Source organism: Anolis sagrei, chromosome 3 (genome assembly GCF_037176765.1).
Source record: "Anolis sagrei isolate rAnoSag1 chromosome 3, rAnoSag1.mat, whole genome shotgun sequence".
NCBI classification, from domain to species: domain Eukaryota; kingdom Metazoa; phylum Chordata; class Lepidosauria; order Squamata; family Dactyloidae; genus Anolis; species Anolis sagrei.
In genome coordinates this window covers 170,949,835-170,972,000 of record NC_090023.1, presented here as the reverse complement: position 1 = coordinate 170,972,000, position 22,166 = coordinate 170,949,835, and the positions used below count along the sequence as shown (strand labels likewise).

General features: G+C 41.6%; 1 protein-coding gene across 1 annotated transcript; it reads right to left on the bottom strand.

The window, feature by feature from the left end:
- Positions 1 to 4,561: 4,561 nt before the first annotated feature.
- On the bottom strand, positions 4,562 to 17,351 carry SRGN (serglycin). Its single transcript, XM_060768880.2, has 3 exons — positions 17,142 to 17,351; positions 8,329 to 8,476; positions 4,562 to 5,705 (listed from the first exon to the last, which is right to left on the bottom strand). Exons 1-3 carry the CDS (start codon positions 17,212 to 17,214, stop codon positions 5,495 to 5,497), a joined length of 432 nt encoding a protein of 143 aa, XP_060624863.1. The 5' UTR covers positions 17,215 to 17,351; the 3' UTR covers positions 4,562 to 5,494.
- Between the last annotated feature and the right edge of the window lie 4,815 nt (positions 17,352 to 22,166).

The following is a 22,166-nucleotide window of genomic DNA, read 5'->3' as shown; positions in this document are numbered from 1 at the left end:
TTTGGAGTTGTAGTTCACCTACATCCAGAGAGCACTGATACATCTGGATCAAACTTAGCATGAATACTCAATATGCCCAAATGTGGACACTGGTGGGTTTGGGGAAGATAGACCTTGACATTTGGGAGTTGTATTTGCTGGGATTTATAGTTCCAACGCTCAGCAGCCAGGAGCGGAGCGCAGGGAGCATACAACTCCCCTGTTGCGCCAACTCCACTGGCTACCGATCTGCTACCGGGCTGAATTCAAAGTGCTGGCGTTGGCCTTTAAAGCCCCAAACCCATGATGGCGAACCTATGACACATGTGTCAGCACTGACACGTGTAGCCATTTTCGATGACACACAGCGAAGATGGGGCCGCATCCCAAGAAGGACATTTCATCCATGGCTCCTACACCAGCATTTTTCTATAATGCCAAGATATATGGCATTATAGAAAAAGCAGGTAACTTAAATAATTAGCTTTTGGTTTATTAAATACAGTTATATATTACAATAACATATTTTTGCTATTAAACTATAAATATCATGAAATTATGGGTTTTTCTCGAAGTGACACCCCACTCGAGTTATGCTTGGTTTTTTGGCGAGTATTGACACACCAAACTCAAAAGGTTGTCCATCATTGCCCTAAACGGTTCCGGCCCAAGCTCCCTATCTGACCGCATCTCTGCCTATGAACCCACCAGGACTTTGAGATCTTCCGGGGAGACCCTGCTCTCGATCCCGCCTGCTTCTCAAGCTTGGCTGGCGGGGACGAGAGATAGGGCCTTCTCGGTGGTGGCTCCTCGGCTGTGGAACTCCCTTCCTACGGACATTAGACTAGCACCATCTCTAATGATATTCCGCAAAAAGGTGAAGAACTGGCTGTTTGAGCAGGCGTTCAAATAATTAGTGCAATGATTGGTTAATGAACACTGGAATGGAACAATGGATGACGAATCTGGAACATGTTTTTGATGATGAGAAGACAGTGAATGGGTATTGTAGTAACTGTTTATTAATTGTGTAATGTGTTAGGTTGTTAACTGTTTCTATACTGTAGCACTGAATATTTGCTGTTCGTATTTGTTGTGAACCGCTGTGAGTCGCCTTCGGGCTGAGAACAGCGGTATATAAGTAAGGTAAATAAATATGATCAAAGAGCATTCTGAACTCCACCAATGATAGAATTGAGTCAAACTTCCCACACAGAACCCCCACGACCAACAGAAAATACTGTTTTTTCTAATGGTCTTTGGCGACCCCTCTTAGACCCCCTCACAACCCCCCCCCCCCAGTGGTCCCGACCCCCAGGTTGAGAAACACTGTTCTAGAGGCATTTTCTCCTGACGTTTCGCCTGCATCTATGGCAAGCATCCTCAGAGGTTGTGTGGTCTGTTGGAACTAAGAAAGTGAGTTTATGTATCTGTGGAACGACCAGGGTGGGAAAAAGGACTCTTGTCTGTTGGTGCTAAGTGTGAATCATAGAATCAAAGAGTTGGAAGAGACCTCATGGGCCATCCAGTCCAACCCCATTTTGCCAAGAAGCAGGAATATTGCATTCAAATCACCCCTGACAGATAGCCATCCGGCCTCTGTTTAAAAGCTTCCAAAGAAGGAGCCTCCACTGCTGAACGGCTCTCACAGTCAGGAAGTTCTTCCTCATGTTCAGATGGAATCTCCTTTCTTGTAGTTTGAAGCCATTGTTTCACGTCCCAGTCTCCAGGGAATCATAGAATCAAGAGTTGGAAGAGACCTCATGGGCCATCCAGTCCCACCCCCTGCCAAAAAGCAGGAATATTGCATTCAAAGCACCCCTGACAGATGGCCATCCGGCCTCTGTTTAAAAGCTTCCAAAGAAGGAGCCTCCACCACACTCCGGGGCAGAGAGTTCCACTGCTGAACGGTTCTCACAGTCAGGAAGTTCTTCCTCATGTTCAGATGGAATCTCCTTTCTTGTAGTTTGAAACCCTTGTTCCACAGTCCATCAGTTCTCTATAAGTCAACACATCAGCAAGTCAGCCTAATCTACAAAGGCCCATAGCCAGGATCCCATAGCCAGGATTTTACTTGTTTCCAGAAGGGCAGGAGGGATGCAGCAGATCTAATTTCACTCGGGAGGGAGTTCCATAGTTGGGGGACCACCACAGAAAAGGCCCTGTCCCTTGTCCCCGCCAGACGCAATTGCGACCATGGGGGAACAATGGCAAGCATTCTCAGGGGTAGTGAGGTCTGTTGGAACTAGGAAAATGGGTTTACGTATCTGTAGAACAACCAGGGTGAGACAAAGGACTCTTGTCTGTTGGAGCTAAGTGTGAATGTTTCAACTGACCACCTTGGGTAGCATTTGATGACCTGGCAGTGCCTGGGGCAATCTTTTGTGCCCAAACAGGCACTACAGACTACTTCAATCAGAGAAGTCAGCCATAGCAGAGCACCTGATGAACCAACCTGGACGTAGCATATTATTTAAACATGTGCCAACAATGTGATGTAGCAGCAAAAAAAGCCAGTGGGATTTTGGCCTGCATCAATAGGAGCATAGTGTCTAGATCTAAGGAAGTAATGCTACCCCTCTATTCCGCTTTGGTTAGACCACACCTGGAATATTGTGCCCAATTCTGGGCACCACAATTCAAGAGAGATATTGACAAGCTGGAATGTGTCCAGAGGAGGGCGACTAAAAGGATCAAGGGTCTGGAGAACAACCCCTATGAGGAGCGGCTTAAGGAGCTGGGCATGTTTAGCCTGAAGAAGAGAAGGCTGAGAGGGGATGTGATAGCCATGTATAAATATGTGAGAGGAAGCCACAGGGAGGAGGGAGCAAGCTTGTTTTCTGCTGCCCTGGAGACTAGGACACGAAACAATGGCTTCAAACTACAAGAAAGGAGATTCCATCTGTACATGAGGAAGAACTTCCTGACTGTGAGAGCCGTTCAGCAGTGGAACTCTCTGCCGCGGAGTGTGATGGAGGCTCCTTCTTTGGAAGCTTTTAAACAGAGGCTGGATGGCCATCTGTCGGGAGTGATTTGAATGCAATATTCCTGCTTCTTGGCAGGGGATTGGACTGGATGACCCATGAGGTCTCTTCCAACTCTTTGATTCTATGATTCTATGATTTGAGAACACAGAAATGCTGGACCACTCTAACAACCACCATGCCAGACTACACAGGGAAGCCATTGAAATCCACAAGCATGTGGACAATTTCAACAGAAAGGAGGAAACCATGAAAATGAACAAAATCTGGCTACCAGTATTTAAAAAAACTCTAAAATTACAACAGCAAAACAACAGAAGGGAAACAATCTGGGACATCTAATCACCTCTCAACAAAAGATTGCCCCAGGCACTGTCAGGCCATCAAATGCTACTCAAAGTGATCAGTTGAAACATTCACACCTAGCTCCAACAGACAAGAGTCCTTTGTCCTATCGTGGTCATTCCACAGATATATAAACACTTTTTTTCCTAGTTCCAACAGACCTCACTACCTCTGAGGATGCTTGCCATAGATGCAGGCGAAACGTCAGGAGAGAATGCCTCAAGAACATGGCCATATAGCCCGAAAAAAACCTACAACAACCCAATCTACTTTTCATTTTTCACATGCATTCTAATTTGGATAGTATGTTTATAACCTGCTTTCAACAGTATGGCCAAACTACCGGTATTTAGCCTGGTATCTACCAAATGAAGAACAAGTCTTCAGATGTGATTAAATTTTAACAGAGTTATTGTTGTAGCTCAGCTGGAGCCTCAGGAAGAGCAGGAAAGGGATGATGGGTTTCAGATTCCTAAACATGTTCCTATTGTTGATACAAACGATGTTGATGATGAAGACGAGGAGTTCCAGTTTCCCATGGGAAGGGATGTTGTCTTAGAAGATGTTTCTGATCTTAGTAAAACTTCACAGGTGCAGGTGGAGGAGTTGAGCCAGCTCTGACTGGTGAGTCTCAGGCTGGCAATTCCCAGCTCCAAGATTATGAGTTATTAGACCTTGAAAGCTCTGCAGATCTAGGTAGGGAAGATCGTTTCCAATTCAGGGTTCACCGTAGTACAAGGCTTGCGAACAAGAGATTGGTTAGAGGTCAAAGGAATGCTTTCATGCTGGGAAAGTATGTTTAGTGAGCTCATTGAAGGCAACCTTTTTTCAGTGCAACTTCAGCGAACACCCTGATAACTTCTTGGAATTGCCTGGGCTTTTGGGCAATGCTTTTAGCTTCTTGGGACTTTGATTTGGATCTTGGCTTCTTGGGACTCTGTCATGCTGCCATGGAATCTTGTTTGATCAATGCTTATGGATTATGCTTCATGTTATTTGCCTTTGGACTTTGGGAAACTCTGCCTTTGCATTTAAGACTCTGTTTGGCTATTGAACTTTTGCAATCTTACTTTTGTGTTTAAGACTGCCTTTTCTTTAATAAACTACCAAACCTACAGCCTTGGTGTGTGTGGTGTTCTGAGCAAGGCGAAGCTATCCTGAGGTGCGACAGTTATTGGTAAAGAAAAGCATGTCTCAAGGGAAAATCCAGCAGTTTACAGTAAAAACAAGTACTGAACAAGAGACAAGATTAATAAGATTTGCAAACACAAGACCAAGTTTTATTATAATTGGAAACAGGACAAGAGATTTGAGCATTTAAAATTTATCTGACTATAAACAACATATTCCAGAGAAGTACAGCTTAACATTTTTTTATGAATTACAAAACCGCTCTTTTTGCTTTTTACTAATGCAGGCACTTCAAAAGCATATTTTGAAAACTGTTATATAAAGTTGACCCACTTGAAAAAAAATTGAAAAATTTATATACTGGACACAATTTTCTACGTCACTGTATATAATGAGACTTGAGCATCCACAGATTTTGATATTCATGAAGGTCCTGAAACTAATCCTCAGTGGAAATGAAGGGCTCAATGTAAATACACAAACTGGAGGGCTTCCATGAGTGGCATAAATCAAAAACTATCAATGGGAATAATGCACAGCTCCATGTTGTAGCACTGCTAGAGCTCTTTGTGTAAAGAGGAAAGTGTGTCCTTAAACTTCCAGAATGACATGGGATTGTTAGGGTTCACTCTTACTGATTTGTCATGGTTACCAGAAAAAAAGAAAGAAAGAAAAAAGAAAAAGAAGCATTGGAGGAAATTTGCCTTGAATTCCTCTAAAGGGTATGGCTGATTTTAGCATCACTGTGTTCATCTTATATCATTGTAGTCATCTTTCTTCATTTAGCTCACTCTTGACTATATGTCTGATAAACTCATGCTACTTTTTTTACTACAACAATACAAAGAGGCCCAGGCTATGAAATGGTTTACATCTTAGAGAGGGAAAAGCTTGCATTCATTACAGTTTATATCAAAGAAAAGCGCTAAACGTTTTAAGGTATTTATTATTCATTTTATAGTTCGTACAATATTTTTTTACCAATATGTAATTGCACTTGGTCATAAAACTCCAAAGGAATTTAAGAAGTAAGATCATAATTGCCGGAACAGAGATCACAGTCTGTTTTCATGCAGAAATAAACCTTCCTTTGTTAATTTAAGCGTCAATTTCTGATCTGGTTGGTTCACATCAGATTTAGGCATACTGGGATCATCCATATCATACTCAGCACCTGACCCAAACTCTGGATCTCCTTCATTTCCAGATCCATATTCATCTCCAGAAAGCTGGAAAGCATCAGGATAGTCTTGAAATTCTTTCATTCTGCAATACAGATTTTCAGAAGATCATATATATATGGATATAACGCCTTCCTTACCACCCCCAACAAATAAACCCAGGATAAACTGTTAGTATTAAATTAACATTAAAGTAATGAAATTCACTATTTATCTTTGGTTTGTTAGAACTGGAGGTGGTACACTATCCTCCCTAGATTTTTCTAAGGATGCAAATAAAAATGGGTGAGAAAAATCAATTTCTCGCACCAGTGCATTCCCCTGATTGCAGTGGGCAGGTTCATTCTAACTTATTCACTCAGGTTAATTGTACTTGTATTTATTTATTTATTTATTTATTTATACCGCCTTTCTCAGCCCACAAGGCGGTTAACAGGGCAAAATTCAATGTTTCAATGCCTTAAATACAATTAAAAACATAACATATAACAAAAACTAAACAAATCAATAAAATATAAATTCATAGTGTCTCCTTGTTAAAAAAGTTGTCCGAATTCATTGTCTAGTCGTTCCATTTTCATGTGTCAGTTACTCTGCATTTGCAAACACCTGTTCATAAAGCCACGTCTTGACTTTTTTCCAGAATTTTAAAAGGAGAGGTGGCTAATCTAATATCTATAGGGAGGGCGTTCCATAGCCAAGGGGACACCACCGAGAAGACCCTGTCTCTCGTCTCCGCCAAATGTACTTGTGACAAAGGCGGTAACTAGAGCAGGGCCCCCCCAGAGGTCCAAGATGGTTCATATGGGGAGATGCGTTCGGACATGTAAGTTGGGCCAGAACTTATAGGCTAAAGCCAGCACTTTGAATTGCGCCCGGTAGCAAACTGGCAGCCAGTTTGGGCAATTGAGAAATAAAGTGAGAATAATGAAACCAAAGGAAAGCCCCCTCTGAGGAAATCTTGCCAAGAAACCCCTGTGATTGGTTTGCCTTAAGGTTACCATAATTCCGAAATGACTTGAAGGCAGAAGACAACAATATATTACAAATGCAGAGCTGTTAATTATAGTGCTTCTCTGAATTTGATAAGTAAAACATTGGCACGATATATACATCAGTGAGGAGGAAAGGGGCTGAACCTGGACCATACATATACTGTCAAAGAAATGAAGGTTGGATTTTTACTACTAGAAAAAAGGGTAACCAGCACTGGGCCTGGGCTGTGGACATTATTGCACAACGCCGCTATCCCACCTTGTTCCTGCAGTCTGGGGTAGTGGCTGCTTATCAGCATTATTACTGTCGTTATTGCACTACTGCTGGCATTGTGCAATTGCGGCACCACGGTTCCATTTGGATGTTAACTCCATCTTTCGACTCTGCTACTTCCCCCGCCCCTTTATTTCTTTATTATTATTATTATTTGCTTTTTAAACGTGTTAAATAGCCTTTTTATCAATTTTTCAGTGAGAGGAGAAGATTGCATGCCGCCACAGGAGCACCTGGATCTCATCAGAGCACATAAGTTCTGGTGCCACGGTGTAATCAGAAACTATTGACTGGCTTTGCCCATCAATAGCCAGGGATGGCTTCATTGCAAGAAGGTGGCAGAGCAGCAATGGGTATCACCCAAGTATCATATGATAGGAACCGTCATCAAAGCAACTGCCTTCATGTGATAAAGTTCTAGTTCCTGCTTCAAACTAAGGCTGGGTCTACACTGTCACATAATCCAGATCATCAAAGCAGATAATCCACATTATCTACTTTGAACTGGATTATATGAGTCTACACTGCCATATAGTTCAGTTCACAGCAGATCATCTTAATTTTATATAGCAATGTAGATCCAGCCCTAGAGTAGTTTAATTTTCCTAGTGGGAAAAGTTTCAGCTATGTGAAACTTTCATCTGGTGAGGCCCTGCTCACGATCCCACCAGCATCGCAAGCGCGATTGGTGGGGACGAGGGACAGGGCCTTCTCGGTGGTGGCTCCACGACTCTGGAACTTCCTCCCCAAGGACATCAGGCAGTCCCCAACACTGGCAGTCTTCAGAAGGAGCTTGAAAACATGGATGTTCCAGTGTGCCTTCCCAGATTAAGGAATCCCAAGCAATTGTCCCTAATGCACTTTATGAGAGAGTTAGAATTGTCTGCACACCCTTCTATTCCCAAAATATCCATTCTACCTCACCTGGACATGCCCAGCATTTTTAGAATTTTAACTATTACATTTGGCCCTGCCACAGGTTTTTTTAACAGTGTCGTGCTTTTGTTATTGTTTTACTGTTTGCTTATTTATTGTTGCATTGTATTGTTGTCTGTTGTGTTTTTGTTAATGATGTACTTTGGGCTCGGCCTCTTGTAAGCCGCACCGAGTCCTGCAGGAGATGGTAGTGGGGTACAAATAAAGGATTATTATTATTATTATTATTATTGGCAGCAAGCAAGTGGGCAAGAGAGAGAGAGAGAGAGAGCAGGCCTATCTGTGTATATATATTTAGAAATCAAGTCATGGTATTCTGAATAAAAGTAACCTCATTTCTACCGAAATATATTGCTAAAATGCAGAGTATCTGACACTGTCTGCGCAAGTAATGAAATGACTGTGTTTTGCTCCATCACTCTCCATCACTCACATGCTTGGTATGCATTCAGAATTAGCAAAAAGTAGCATTCATATGTTTGATGAAAATTAATTTTACATACAGTTCTGGATCAGCTTTGGGAGGAAGGATCATGTTAGCACTTCCATCAGGAATGTCAAAAACGGGCCCTTGTTCTTCAATGCAATTTGCAAAACGGGCATTGGGTCTGCACCTCACGCGCATGTAACGGCCTCTTTGGACAGGACCCCCTGATAAAAAAACAGATAGATAGATATTAAAATCAGATATATTCATGAATTTCAGCAATTAATTAATGTGCCAACCCAGTAATATGAAATGCAAATAGTTATCCTCATTCTCACATATAGTTTATGCAAAGCACAAGTGTTAGAAGTTTCAAATAGTTGTCAAATAGAGGTCTGAAGACAAGCAAACTATAATTTCCACCAGAATCCAAATAATCATTTCTCTGTCTTAATGCCAATTCATGGGAATACGATAATCGACTTTCTTTTCCTAACATTGATAGCAAAAAATGTAGCAATAAAGGATGGTGTTATGGTTGAAGGTAAATCAATAGCCTCTTGTTCTACAAGTTTGAATTGTTTGCGTGTGGGTTCGTATTCAACCCACAGATTCTTTAAAAAGAACCTTCTGAATTTGTTTATGAGTATTTACAGGCTTTTAATTATAGAAGATAAGACAGTTTACAAGATGAAATAAATACTCCTCACATGACGATAAAACGTACATTAAAGTAAAATATCCAGAATCCAAAATACAAACACAGTGCTCAATTGTTTGCAGAGATCTTGCGGACATTGCATGTTGCATTTACAAATATTGAATACTGCTTAAAGAAGTCAATTGGCATATGAAACAAGACCTTTGTTGGTATTCTATCTCCCCACATGTACTAAAATCCTCAGTTTCACCTTATGATTAAGTCCTAACTCAGTTGAGGGGAGACATATATTATATTATTATTGTAATATTATTGTAATCTATTTTTTGCATGCTTATGTTTCAGACAATGGCCAGAATTGCCTCAGAGGACTGTGTGTCTCAAAGTTGGGCAACTCTGGCTTTCTGGATGTTTTTGGAGTTCAAAACCGATAATCCCTCATCTTTACCTAACTAAGGATCATGGAAATTTTAAGGTAAGAACAGCTGGAGGGTTAGAGTTGCCAGCTTTTGTAGTGAGGTCCACATCTGTAAGACCAGGATGATGTCTGTGATAGTTGAGGAACCCAATGTTTGTGTCACTGGTTATCTAATTCTAAACAAACAACACCAGCAGAAGCATCGTCTTCTATCCAATCCTTAAACCAGGGGTCCTCAAACTTTTTAAACAGAGGGCCAGGTCATAGTCCCTCAAACTGTTGGAGGGCCGGATTATAATTTGAAAAAAAAATATGAATGGATTCCTATGTACACTGCACATATCTTATTTGTAGTGCAAAAAACACTTTAAAACAATACAATAATTAAAATGAAGAACAATTTTAACAAATATAAAATTATTAGTATTTCAATGGGAAGTGTGGGCCTGCTTTTGACTTTATTTTATTTGTCGTGTGAGGACAACCAGTCAAATTATATTACATTTTTAACAGAACAAAGCAAACAAACAGACAAAATACAAAATTTGTGAGTTTGGTAGTTGATTAAATGTCCTTTGACCAGTATCTGGCCACTTGGAGTGCTTCTGGTGTTGCTGCAAGAAGGTCCTCCATTGCACATGTGGCAGGGCTCAGGTTGCATTGCAGCAGGTGGTCAGTGGTTTGCTCCTCCCCACACTCGCATGTCGAGGATTCCACTTTGTGGCCCCATTTCTTGAGGTTGGCTCTGCATATCGTGGTGCCAGAGCACAGTCTGTTCAGCACCTTCCAAGTCGCCCAGTCCTCTGTGTGCCCAGGGGGGAGTCTCTCATTTGGTATCAGCCATTGGTTGAGGTTCTGGGTTTGAGCCTGCCACTTTTGGACTCTCACTTGCTGAGGTGTTCCAGCGAGTGTCTCTGTAGATCTTAGAAAACTATTTCTAGATTTAAGTCGTTGACATGCTGGCTGATACCCAAACAGGGGATGAGCTGGAGATGTCTCTGCCTTGGTCCTTTAACTATTGGCTGCTACTTCCCGGCGGATGTCAGGTAGTGCAATACCGGCTAAGCAGTGTAATTTCTCCAGTGGTGTAGGGCGCAGACACCCCATGATAATGCGGCATGTCTCATTAAGAGCCACTTACACTGTTTTAGGGTGGTGAGATGTGTTCCACACTGGGCATGCATACTCAGCAGCAGAGTAGCACAGCGCAAGGGCAGATGTCTTCACTGTATCTGGTTGTGATTCCCCAGGTTGTGCCAGTCAGCTTTCGTATGATATTGTTTCTAGCACCCACTTTTTACTTGATGTTCAGGCAGTGCTTCCAGAGTGACTCCCAGGTATTTGGGTCCGCTGCAATGCTTTTGACTGATGAGATAGGATTGTTGTTGTTGTTGTGTGCTTTCAAGTCGTTTCAGACTTAGGTTGACTCTGAGTGAGGGCCGGATAAATGACCTTGGAGGGCTGTATTCGGCCCCCAGACCTTAGTTTGAGAACCCCTGCCTTAAATGTAGGGTTGAGTTTCATGCTCTGATTCAAACATTTCTCCCATTCACATCTTCCAATCTTACCTCGTACAAGTGGGAAGATGCAATAGTACCTGGCTGCGTAGAGTTTGTGTATTTCCGTTTATCAGCAATGTGAAATAACTGCTGCAGATGTTTCCTAATAGGCCCAGACTTAAGGAACTGAGATGTCTCAGTTCAACTACTTCCTTTTCAGTTTAACCACATTCCAGCCTATTTTTTTCTTCCTTTTTCTTTGAAGTTCAAAAGAGTAGAATGAAACACTTAAAGCTACGCAGAACTATTTATGAATTTCAGCTTTCATCCCTCTCCTAAGTAGTACTAAATTATTGTACTACGACCATGATCCTGCCATTGAAAGGAAATGGAAAGTCAAAACCTTTACTGTAGAACTCAAAGATGTCCTTTAGAGGCCAGTTTAATGGTTTGAATACAAAGTATAAAACATACTCTTTCTGAGGTTGGACTACAGCCAGGGGCGGCTCAACCCATTTGCAGTATAGTTGATTTTGCCCAGGGGCGCTCTTGGGGAAAAATAGACCTTGACATATGCGAGTTGTAGTTACTGGAATGTATAGTTCACCTACAATCAAAGAGCATTCTGAACTCCACCAATGATGGAATTGAACCAAATATGGCACACAGAACTCACATGACGAACAGAAAATATATATCAGTGATTGGTTGGGGGGGGGGGGGATACTGTTTGCTTACTGTTGAAAATTACCTAGGACCGCCTCTGACTACAGCAGTACGGCACGAGTGCCTGCAGTTCTGTTTCATTTGCCCAACTTGAAACTGAGAGATTTTACAAAACATGACATTGTGGAGTAAGGTAGAAAAAGGATGCAAATTCTCTTCTTTAAGTCTCGATCCAGAGAGAAATTCAGGGTACAAATAAATATAATAATAACAACAATTACAACAATACCATTAATAGTACGTAAAAGATAGGATTTCTGAACATACAGAATGTTAATCAATAGGTACTGCTCCAGCGGGAAGGTAACAGCGCTCCATGCAGTCATGCTGGCCACATGACCTTGGAGGTGTCTACAGACAACGCCGGCTCTTCGGCTTAGAAATGGAGATGAGCACCACACCCCAGAGTCAGACACGACTGGACTTCATGTCAGGGGGAAACCTTTACCTACTCAAGGTTCTTTTGCATTTGGCAGTTTAGTTCCAACAGCTGTGGCGCTCTAGATGTTTTCCAACATACAACTTCAGGGCCCTGGCTGTATAAATATAATGATGCAAGATTGTGGGAGGCAAAATCCAGAGACAGAGTTGCTCATCCTTGCCTTACAATACTATTTTCAAAACATTTATGTCTGAAGACCTCTATCCTAAATGTTGGTGGATACTATTTTGGCTTCTTTAAACAAGGTCTTGGAAAATTACTTTGCTTTAGAATACAGGTTAAATAAACGTAATTGTGAACTGCCTTTCTATTTAATTATTTAGGTTGTAATTGAATACAAATTACTGTCTATGCTCGAGTATAAGCCTAGTTTTTCAGTCCTTTTTATAGGTTGAAAATGTTCCTCTTGACTTATACTAGGGTCAATGTTATTTATTATTTTACTCTGTTATTATTACTTTTATTACATGTGTTATTTTACTCTTATTATTATTATTATTATTATTACATTTATCATTTTACTCAATTATTATTACATCATTATGACACTTTATTATTGTTATTATTACATGTATTATTTTACTCTATTATTGTTATTATTACATTTATTATTTTACTATATTACTGTTATTATTACATTTCCATTAATTTACTCTATTCTTCTTATTATTATTACATTTATTATGGTACTCTCTTTATTATTATTGGAAGGATACATAAGCACATTTACACGGAAGCATCTTAGAATCAGAGTTGGACAGTCTTATCTTAAACTAGCTGTCCCCTGCCACGTGTTGCTGTGGCCCACATGGGGGTTCTATGTGGGAGGTTTGGCCCAATTCTATCGTTGGTAGGGTTCAGAATGCTCTGTGATTGTAGGTAAACTACAAATCCCAGCAACTACAACTCCCAAATGTCAAGTTTCTATTTTCCCCAAACTCCACCAGTGTTCACATTTGGGCATATTGAGTATTCGTGTAGAGTTTGGTCCAGATCCATCATTGTTTGAGTCCACAGTGCTCTCTGGATGTAGGTGAACTACAACTCCAAAACCAAAGGACACTGCCCACCAAACCCTTCCAGTATTTTCTGTTGGTCATGGGAGAACTATGTTCCAAGTTTGGTTCAATTCCATCGTTGGTGGGATTCAGAATGCTCTTTGATTGCATGTGAACTATAAATCCCAGCAACTACAAATCCCAAATGACAAAATCAATTTTTTTGAGTGAAGGACATACATTGGGTTGTTAGGTGTCTTGTGTCCAAATTTGGTGTCAATTCGTCCAGGGGTTTTTGAGTTCTGTGAATACCACAAACGAACATTATATTTTTATTTATATAGATTAAACCCATTAAATTCAGTGCAATTAATTTCTGAGTGTTATGTAAATATTCAAAAACATTTAACCTTCTGATGCCTCAATTAATGTAATTTTATTGGTGTCTGCTTTTAATTTTGAAATTTACTGGTAGCTACTGCATTTCCCACCCTCGGCTTATACTCGAGTCAATATGTTTTTGTGGTAAAATTAGGTGTCTCGATTTATATTCAGGTCGGCTTATACTCGAGTATATACAGTACCCATGATTAGGTCTCACTAAAAGCAAGATATCCCTGAGGCCAACGTTCATAAGTTTGTGCTGTACATATACTGTGTAGTAATCTTTTTGGAGCAGAGCCTCTGTTTCTTCACACTTACTTACACAAATTTTCTTTACTGCCGGAAGAAAGACCTGAAGTCTTAACTGAGGAAGTTGCAGGGTTGGCCTAAGAGGTTTTGCTGCCTGAGACAGAGCAAACCCATTCCTAAAGCCCTAAACGATTCCGGCCCAGCTTACCTGTCTGAACGTATCTCCTCCTATGAACCATCTAGGAGCTTAAGATCGTCTAGGGCAGTGGTTCTCAACCTGGGGGTCGGGACCCCTGAGGGGTCACGAGGGGGTTTCAGAGGGGTCACCAAAGACCATCCAAAAACGTATTTTCTGTTGGTCATAGGGGTTCCATGTGAAAAGTTTGGCCCAGTTCTATCATTGGTAGGGATCAGAATGATATTTTATTGTAGGTGAACTATAAATCCCAGCAACTAAAACTCTCTAAAACCCTAACCCTAAAACTCTGAAATGCCAAGGTCTATTTTCCCCAAACTCCACCAGTGTTCATTCACATTGGGCATGTTGACTATTCATGGCAAGTTTGGTCCTGATCCACCATTGTTTGAGTCCACAGTGCTCTCTGGATCTAGGTGAACTACAACTCCAAAACTCAAGGTCAATGCCCACCAAACCCTTCCAGTATTTTCTGTTGGTCATGGGAGTTCTGTGTGGCAAGATTGGTTCCATTGTTGGAGTTCATAATGCTCTTTGATTGTAGGTAAACTATAAATCCCAGCAACTACAACTCTCAAATGACAACATCAATCCCCTGCCAACCCCACCAGGATTCAAATTGGGGCATATCATGTATTTGTGCCAAATTTGGTCCAGTGAATGAAAATATATCCTGCATATCAGATATTTATATTATAATTAATAACAGTAGCAAAATTGTAGTTGTGAAGTAGCAACAAAAATAATAATATTATTGGGGGTCACCACAACATGAGGAAGCGTATTAAGGGGTCGTGGCATCAGGAAGGTTGAGAACCACTGGTCTAGGGAGTCCCTGCTCTTGATCCCGCCTGCCCTGCAAGTGCGATTAGCAGAGACGAGGGACAGGACCTTCTTAGTGGTGCCCCCCCCCCCCCCCCCCCAGCTATGGAACTCTCTCCCAGGGATAGTAGATCGGCCCCCTCCCTCCTGACTTTCAGAAAAAAAGTAAAAACCTGGCTCTTTGAGCAAGCTTTTGAGAATGCAGCGGAATAGATAACACGGAACTATGGATGATGAACACGGAATGGCCAGATGAAGTTACTGGATAACGTTTTTAACAAGATGGCACCAATGATTATACACTTTAACAGTTTTTATTTATGTTTTGTATTGTAATGTTGATTACTTTTAATGGCACTTTTATGAATGCCTGACATTGAATTGTGCCAATCTGTAACCCGCCTTGAGTCGCCGTATGGCTGAGAAAGACAGGCTATAAATATCGTAAATAAATAAATAAAGTCCAACTACACGATATAGACCTACAATATTGAAACCAGAGGCAGAAAACTCTCATAAATAACTCTCTAAAAATACAATTATATAAGAGAAAACAACAGTTACATGGTGTTATGGTTCAGCATGCTCAAGCAAGCTTGCAAACCATAGCGGAAGAATAGCTTACAACTCCTGGTTTGTTTGGATGCAATTAATCAAAATCCTATTTTCAGATATCATGTTACTTTTTCCCATTCCTGCTTTGTTTGCCTATTTTTAAAAAAAAACAATCAAGTGAAACAGGAATGGATAGGCTGCATCCACTAGCCTGCAGTTCATTCATGTGTAGTATATAAAAGTCAGGCTGGCTTAAATAGATGTGGAAATGTGGCAGTAAGATATGTAAATAATACTAAATATCCCATTGAGGCCATTGGTTAGCATAACATTTCTCCCTCACCAGATTAACATTCTCCACATTTAACCACTGCTTAACAACAGGCTTCTTTCTCGAGAAAAAGCTCAGACAGCTAATAAAGTAGATATCTGTAAAACTGGTATTTTTAGTCTTAAAATAGTTGTTTAAAAGTTAGCCCATTTAGGAGTGCTGGCTTAGCCATTAACAGTTATTTGGGACTAGCTGTACCCGCCACGCATTGCTGTGGCCAACCTTCCCTCCCTCTTTCTCTCTTTCTTTCCCTCCTTCCTTTGATCCCTCTTTCCTTCCTCCCTTCCTCCCTCCCTTCCTTCCCTTTTCTTCTTTTCTTCTCTCCTACCTTCCTTCTCTGATTGTAGGTTAACTATAAATTCCAACAACTACAACTCCCAAATGACAAAATCAATCCCCCCAACCCCATCAGTATTTGAGCGTATCAGGTATTTGTGCCAAATTTGGTCCAATGAATGAAAATACATCCTGCATGTCAGATATTTACATTGCAATTCATATCAGTAGCAAAATTACAGTTATGAAGTAGCAACAAAAATAATTTTATGGTTGGGAGTCACCACAACATGAGAAACTTTATTAAGGGGTCACGGCATTCGGAAGGTTGAGAAACACTGATCTAGATATCTATATAAATAAAAATGTAATGTTTGTTTGTGCTACTCACAGAACTCAAAAACCACTGGGGCAATTGGCACCAAATTTGGACACAAGACACCTAACAACCCAATGTATGTCCTTCATTCAAAAAAATTCATTTCGTCATTTGGGAGTTGTAGTTGTAGTTCATCTACAATCAAATAGAATTCTGAAACCCCACCAACGATGGAATTGAACCAAACTTGGCACACAGTTCCCCCAAAGACCAACAGAAAATACTGGAAGGGTTTGGTGGACAGTGCCCTTTGATTTTGGAGTTGTAGTTCGCCTACATCCAGAGATCACTGTGGACTCAAACAATGATGGATCTGGACAAAACTCTATACAAATATTCAATATGCCCAAATGTGAACACTGGTGGAGTTTGAGGAAAATAAAATCTTGACATTTGGGAGTTGCGTTGGTGGGATTTATAGTTCACCTACAACCACAGAGCATTTTGAACCCCACCAACAATAGAATTGGGCCAAACCTCCCACACAGAACCCCCATTTGGGCCACAGCAACGCGTGGCAGGGGGAGCTAGTATCTATATAGAAATATTTAAACATAAATTGTTATCAAAAATAACAGCAAAATGCACCACCCTTACTATTTTAATTCTGGATACAGACATAGCTCCCCATTCCTGCTTGACAATAGGATATCACCATACTGACCACTACCACCAACATATATCACTAAACAGAAGATCTAGGAAAGGAGGACATTACCTGAAACAAGTTGACGTGTGTATTTTAATCTGCAGTTCTATATCCAATGAACTAGGAATTGCCTGCTAAACTCAGTAAAATTTACTTCTCTGCTACCAACGTATTCTCAGAGATATTACAAGATCCCTTTGCTTACTTCTATGAGTAGAGATGTACAGAAGAATTGGCTTCTGCTATACCATCCTAAAGAGCTTAAGAAGGGAAATTCCCAAAAGACCAAAGCTTAGAGTTTTACCTTGTACTGTGCATCCCGTAAAGAGGATTACACAGAGAGCGATGAAAATCCTCCCGTTATGTTTGGCAAGCATGTCTGTTTTGCCTGCGCACCTCCACACTCCGCAAACTGTCACTAGGACTTTTCAAACTGTGGCAGGACAAGGAAAGCAAGTGCCTTTACAAAAGGTTTCGGAAACCTCAAACCCAACCCATGACTTGCGTCACAGCTTCCTGAGCACCGAAAAGTAGCTCATCTAGTATCAAAAACTAGATCTGCCTTCTACAGTTCTTGACCCACTTACCACAAGAAAACTGGTCTGAACATGTACAAAGCTATTTTGTGTCTACTCAGAAATAAGACCCACTAACTCAACAGGAGTTAGTTCAAAGCAACTATACAAAGGATGTATGTGCCTTCATGGCAAACCCAAAAGGAACCTATCATGGGACAACATGATTTTCACAGGCGAAGTGGTGGGAATCCAGGCAGAATTACTACAGTACAGGCAGTTCTCAAGTTACAAACAAGATAGGTTCTGTAGGTTTGTTCTTAAGTTGAATTTGTTTGTAAGTCAGAACAGGTACATTTTTAAGTGTAACTCCGGCCATATATATAAATGCTCTGTGCATAATGAGTACCTTAAAAACAAAAGAACCAATGAATGAAATCACACCAAATTTTGCAACAAAACGTCTTACTACACAAGAAGTGACCATCACTCAAAAAATTATGATTTTGTCATTTGGGAGTTGTAGTTCCTGGGATTTATAGTTCACCCGTAATCAAAGAGCATTCTGAACTCCACCAATGATGGAATTGAACCAAACTTGGCACACAGAACTCCCATGACCAACAGAAAATACTGGAAATATCTGGTGGGCATTGACCTTGAATTTGGGAGTTGTAGTTCACCTACATCCAGAGAGCAGTGTGGAGTCAAACAATGATGGATCTGGACCAAACTTGGCACAAGTGCTCAATACAGCCAAATATGAACACAGATGGCATTTGGGGGAAATAGACCTTAACATTTGGGAGTTTTAGTCACTGGGATTCACAGTTCACCTACAATCAAAGAGCATTCTGAACCCCACGAATGACAGAATCGGGACAAACTTCCCACACAGAACCCCCGTGACCAGCCAAAAATACTTAAGGCCATCCAGTCCAACTCTCTTCACCAGGGCAAGAAAACATAATCAAAGCCCTCCTGACAAAGAGCCATCTGTTTTTATACATAAAACAGAGCTGCCAGGTTTGAATCTCTCAAACGACGATGATTGGCTGGTGCTCTTCAGCTGGGAGGAGGCTTGGCCTTCTCCCGAGTGCCTGGGCCAATCACTGGGCTTCTGCCGCCTCGGCATCTTGACAAATCAGGAGAGAGGGAGGCGGGACGAGAGGAAACAATGCATTCTTGAGTGGATTATGGAGATTTTGAGATGTCTAAGTAACCAGCGAGTCCCAAGGAACTGCGAGCCAGTCTGGCTATTGTCACTGAGTGGCTGCAATAAACATTGATGTTTGGCAATCCTGCCAAAATCCGGATTTTTCCAGTGCTGAGAGACAGGAACAATGAGGGAATTTTGGCTGTGGTTTCAGTGGATAAAAGTTGAATTAGGACAAAGTATGGCTTTCCGAAGGCTTCCTTTGTCCTATTGAGATATGATCATAAATGCCAAGTGACTGCTTCCTCTGGGGGACCAACTCCGAGGCCAGAGGTCACGGTCCTTTGTTATTGTCCATGCAAAATGTGTCTGTTGATAAGGGTCTTTTTAATTGGAGATTTCCTTCTTTCCAGGGTCACACAGGGGTTGCTGCCTTGTATTTTTATACATTTTTCAATAAAGGGGAATTGGGCAAAAGGGTCAGGAAAAGGTCAGATACACAGGGAGGAATATAGAAATATAGAAATCATGTTATAGCAAATATACCCACTTATCCCTCCCACCAGAGTCCCATAGAAGTTCAAGAGAGCACATAAGTGTAAAGGGAGGTAGTTTCTCAGTAATAAACGTGCTACCTTCTGCTATATATGAAACGTAAGTCATAAAACCTTGAGTAAATGTACACACTATCTAACATGGGAAGGGTCCTTGTTGTTTTTAGTGTCTTGGCAATTTGACAAAGGCTTAACCCTTATTATCCAGTGTGATGTCCTTGTCCTTAGCGAAACTATAAGTTACTATCTTTTATGGGGGGGCGGGCGGTCATGTTCGACTTCAGGATTCAAAATGCTCTTTGATTGTAGGCGAACTATAAATCTCAGTAACTACAACTCCCAATTGTCAAGGTCTTTTCCCCCCAAATTCCATCTGTGTTCATATTTGGGCATATGGAATATTCGTGCCAAGTTTGGTCCAGATCCATCATCTTTTGAGTCCACAGTGCTCTCTGGATGTAGGTGAACTGCAACTCCCAAACTCAAGGTCAATGCCCACCAAACCCTTCTAGTGTTTTCTGTTGGTCATGGGAGTTCTGTGTGCCACGTTTGGTTCAATTCCATCGTTGGTGGAGTTTAGAATGCTCTTTGATTGTAGGTTAACTATGAATCCCAGCAACTACAACTCCCAAATGACAAAATCATTTTTTTAAGTGATGGTCACTCCTTGGGGTAATAGGTGTCTTGTGGCCAAATTTGGCGGCAATTCATCCAGTGGTTTTTGAGTTATGTTAATCCCACAAACGAACATTACATTTTTATTTATATAGATTTAGCTTTGAATTGCATAGGGAAGAATTAACATGCCTGTGGTGTTTGTTTTGCTATGTGTCTCTTTTCAGAAGATTTCACCACACTTCCTGCCCCTGTGATGATTGTAATTTGAAAAAAAATGGCTTGTTATGGAAACCAAGATTAGTGAGAAAGCTTCAGTGGAGACACCTTTTCCCCATGATAACTCTTTTAGGAGTAAATTTCCCTTCCGAGGGGTAGATTTCTCTCACTTCCTGTTGTCTCATCCCCGTTCATAGCTAAGAGTCATTTGTAAGTCAGATGTTTGTAACTTGGGGACTGCCTGTACAATGCAGTAAGATCCTGGATTCATCGTTGAGCCTGGACCCCCAGGTCTCAGCGGTGACCAGGGGAGCATTTGCACAGCTCAGGCTCGTGCGCCAGCTGCGCCCGTACCTCGGGAAGTCTGACTTGGCCATGGTAGTACACGCTCTGGTCACATCCCGCCTTGACTACTGCAACGCTCTCTATGTGGGGCTGCCCTTGAAGACGGCCCGGAAGCTCCAGCTAGTCCAGCGCGCGGCAGCCATGTTACTAACAGGAGCGGGACGCAGGGAGCATACAACGCCCTTGTTGTACCAGCTCCACTGGCTGCCGATCTGCTACCGGGCCCAATTCAAGGTGCTGGTGTTGGCCTACAAAGCCCTAAACGGTTCCGGCCCAAAATACCTGTCTGACCGCATCTCGGCCTATGAGCCCACGAGGACTTTGAGATCGTCCGGGGAGGCCCTTCTCTCGATCCCGCCTGCCTCACAGGCACGCCTGGCGGGGACGAGGGACAGGGCCTTCTCGGTGGTGGCCCCCCGGCTGTGGAACACCCTTCCTGTGGACATCAGACTGGCGCCCTCCCTTATGACATTCCGCAAGAGACTAAAGACGTGGTTGTTTGAGAAGGCGTTTGAGTAAGTGCTGCAACAATTGGCAATGACGATTGGAACGGAACATGGATAATGAGATTTGGATTGTGATTCAACAATGAGACGTCGCGAATGACTTAGTGTAATTGTATTATTGATAGTGATGCTGTTTAATGTTGTTTTTGATATTGCTTATGTTGTAAATTGTACCTGATTTTACATGTTGTACACCGCCGTGAGTCGCCCCAGGGCTGAGAACGGCGGTCTACAAGTGCAGTAAATAAATAAATAAATAAGAGCCTTCCTATTTTTTCTTCTAATCTTCTTCATTGGAAGATGTGAAATTAATGTGAAGCTCGCCTCGACGAACTGTCCACACATTCAACAACCAAAATGTTTCTCATTTCCTTAAAAAAACCCTCAAAGTTATTTTGGTTAAGAGGTGATAAGCAGGCTGTGTAGGAAACTCACAGGGCAGAATGACTCTGTCACTTGAACACTACTACAACTTCCTTTATGTCACAGAAAACATATACATGATAACAATGTCATACTTTCCATGGAAAAGTTTAAACTACTGAAGAATTAAAATGCAGATGATTTTCTGAAAGTGATAAATCTACATAGTGTTGGTTTGTCCAGTCAAAGGTATAGTATCATCATGTATCATTGCCTCCCTCCTTATTTGCCCAAGGAAGGAAAGGAAGGGAAGAGGAAGAAAAGGAAGGAAGGAGAGAAGGAAATTTTTGAAAGGGAAGGAAGGAGAGAAAGAAAGGAGGAGAGAAAGAGGGAGGGAAGGTTGGCCACAGCAACGTGTGGCGGGTACAACTAGTATATATATAACTAGCTGAACTTGCCACGTGTTGCTGTGGCCAACCTTCCCTCCCACTTTCTCTCCTTTCTTTCTTTCCTTCATTCCTTCCCTTTTTTCTTTCCTTCTCTCCTTCCTTCTCTTCCTCTTCCTTTCCTCGCCCCCCCCCCCTTTTTCTTTCCCTTCCTCTTTTCACCCTTTCTTCCTTCTCTACCTATTCTTGGACTGCAACCCCCAGTAGTCCTCCTGATCAATCTATCTACCTACCTATCTCTATCTAATCTCTCTATCTGAAGGATTGTTGGGAGTTGCAGTCCAGGAATAGGAAATTGGAAATATGCAGGGATTGGGATGCTCTCAAAGAGAACCAAAGAGAAGAAAGCTTGCAGCTTGGAAGCAGTGCATTTGAGTCATCCTCCTCTCCTAAAGGGCCTGGTCTAGGGGATGATGGGAGCTGTAGTCCGGAAGAGAGCGTGGATATGCTTTTGTGTGTTTTATTTGCTGGGGAGTCATTTTTTCCACATGAACTGTAGTGTCTTTTTGCTTTTTAAGTCCCTTCCACTGTCTTTTTCAGTGTTTTTAGAGTGATGGTCACTCGTTGACCTGATAGGTATATGGTGTCCAAATTTAGTGTCAATTCATCC

Excerpts from the sequence above, each read along its gene's own strand:
- SRGN (XM_060768880.2), bottom strand. The coding sequence starts at position 17,214 with ATGCTTGCCAAACATAACGGGAGGATTTTCATCGCTCTCTGTGTAATC. Across the intron at positions 8,477-17,141 it reads TACGGGATGCACAGTACAAG|GGGGTCCTGTCCAAAGAGGC; the intron begins GTAAAACTCTAA and ends TTTTTTTATCAG. Across the intron at positions 5,706-8,328 it reads CCCAAAGCTGATCCAGAACT|AATGAAAGAATTTCAAGACT; the intron begins GTATGTAAAATT and ends TCTGTATTGCAG.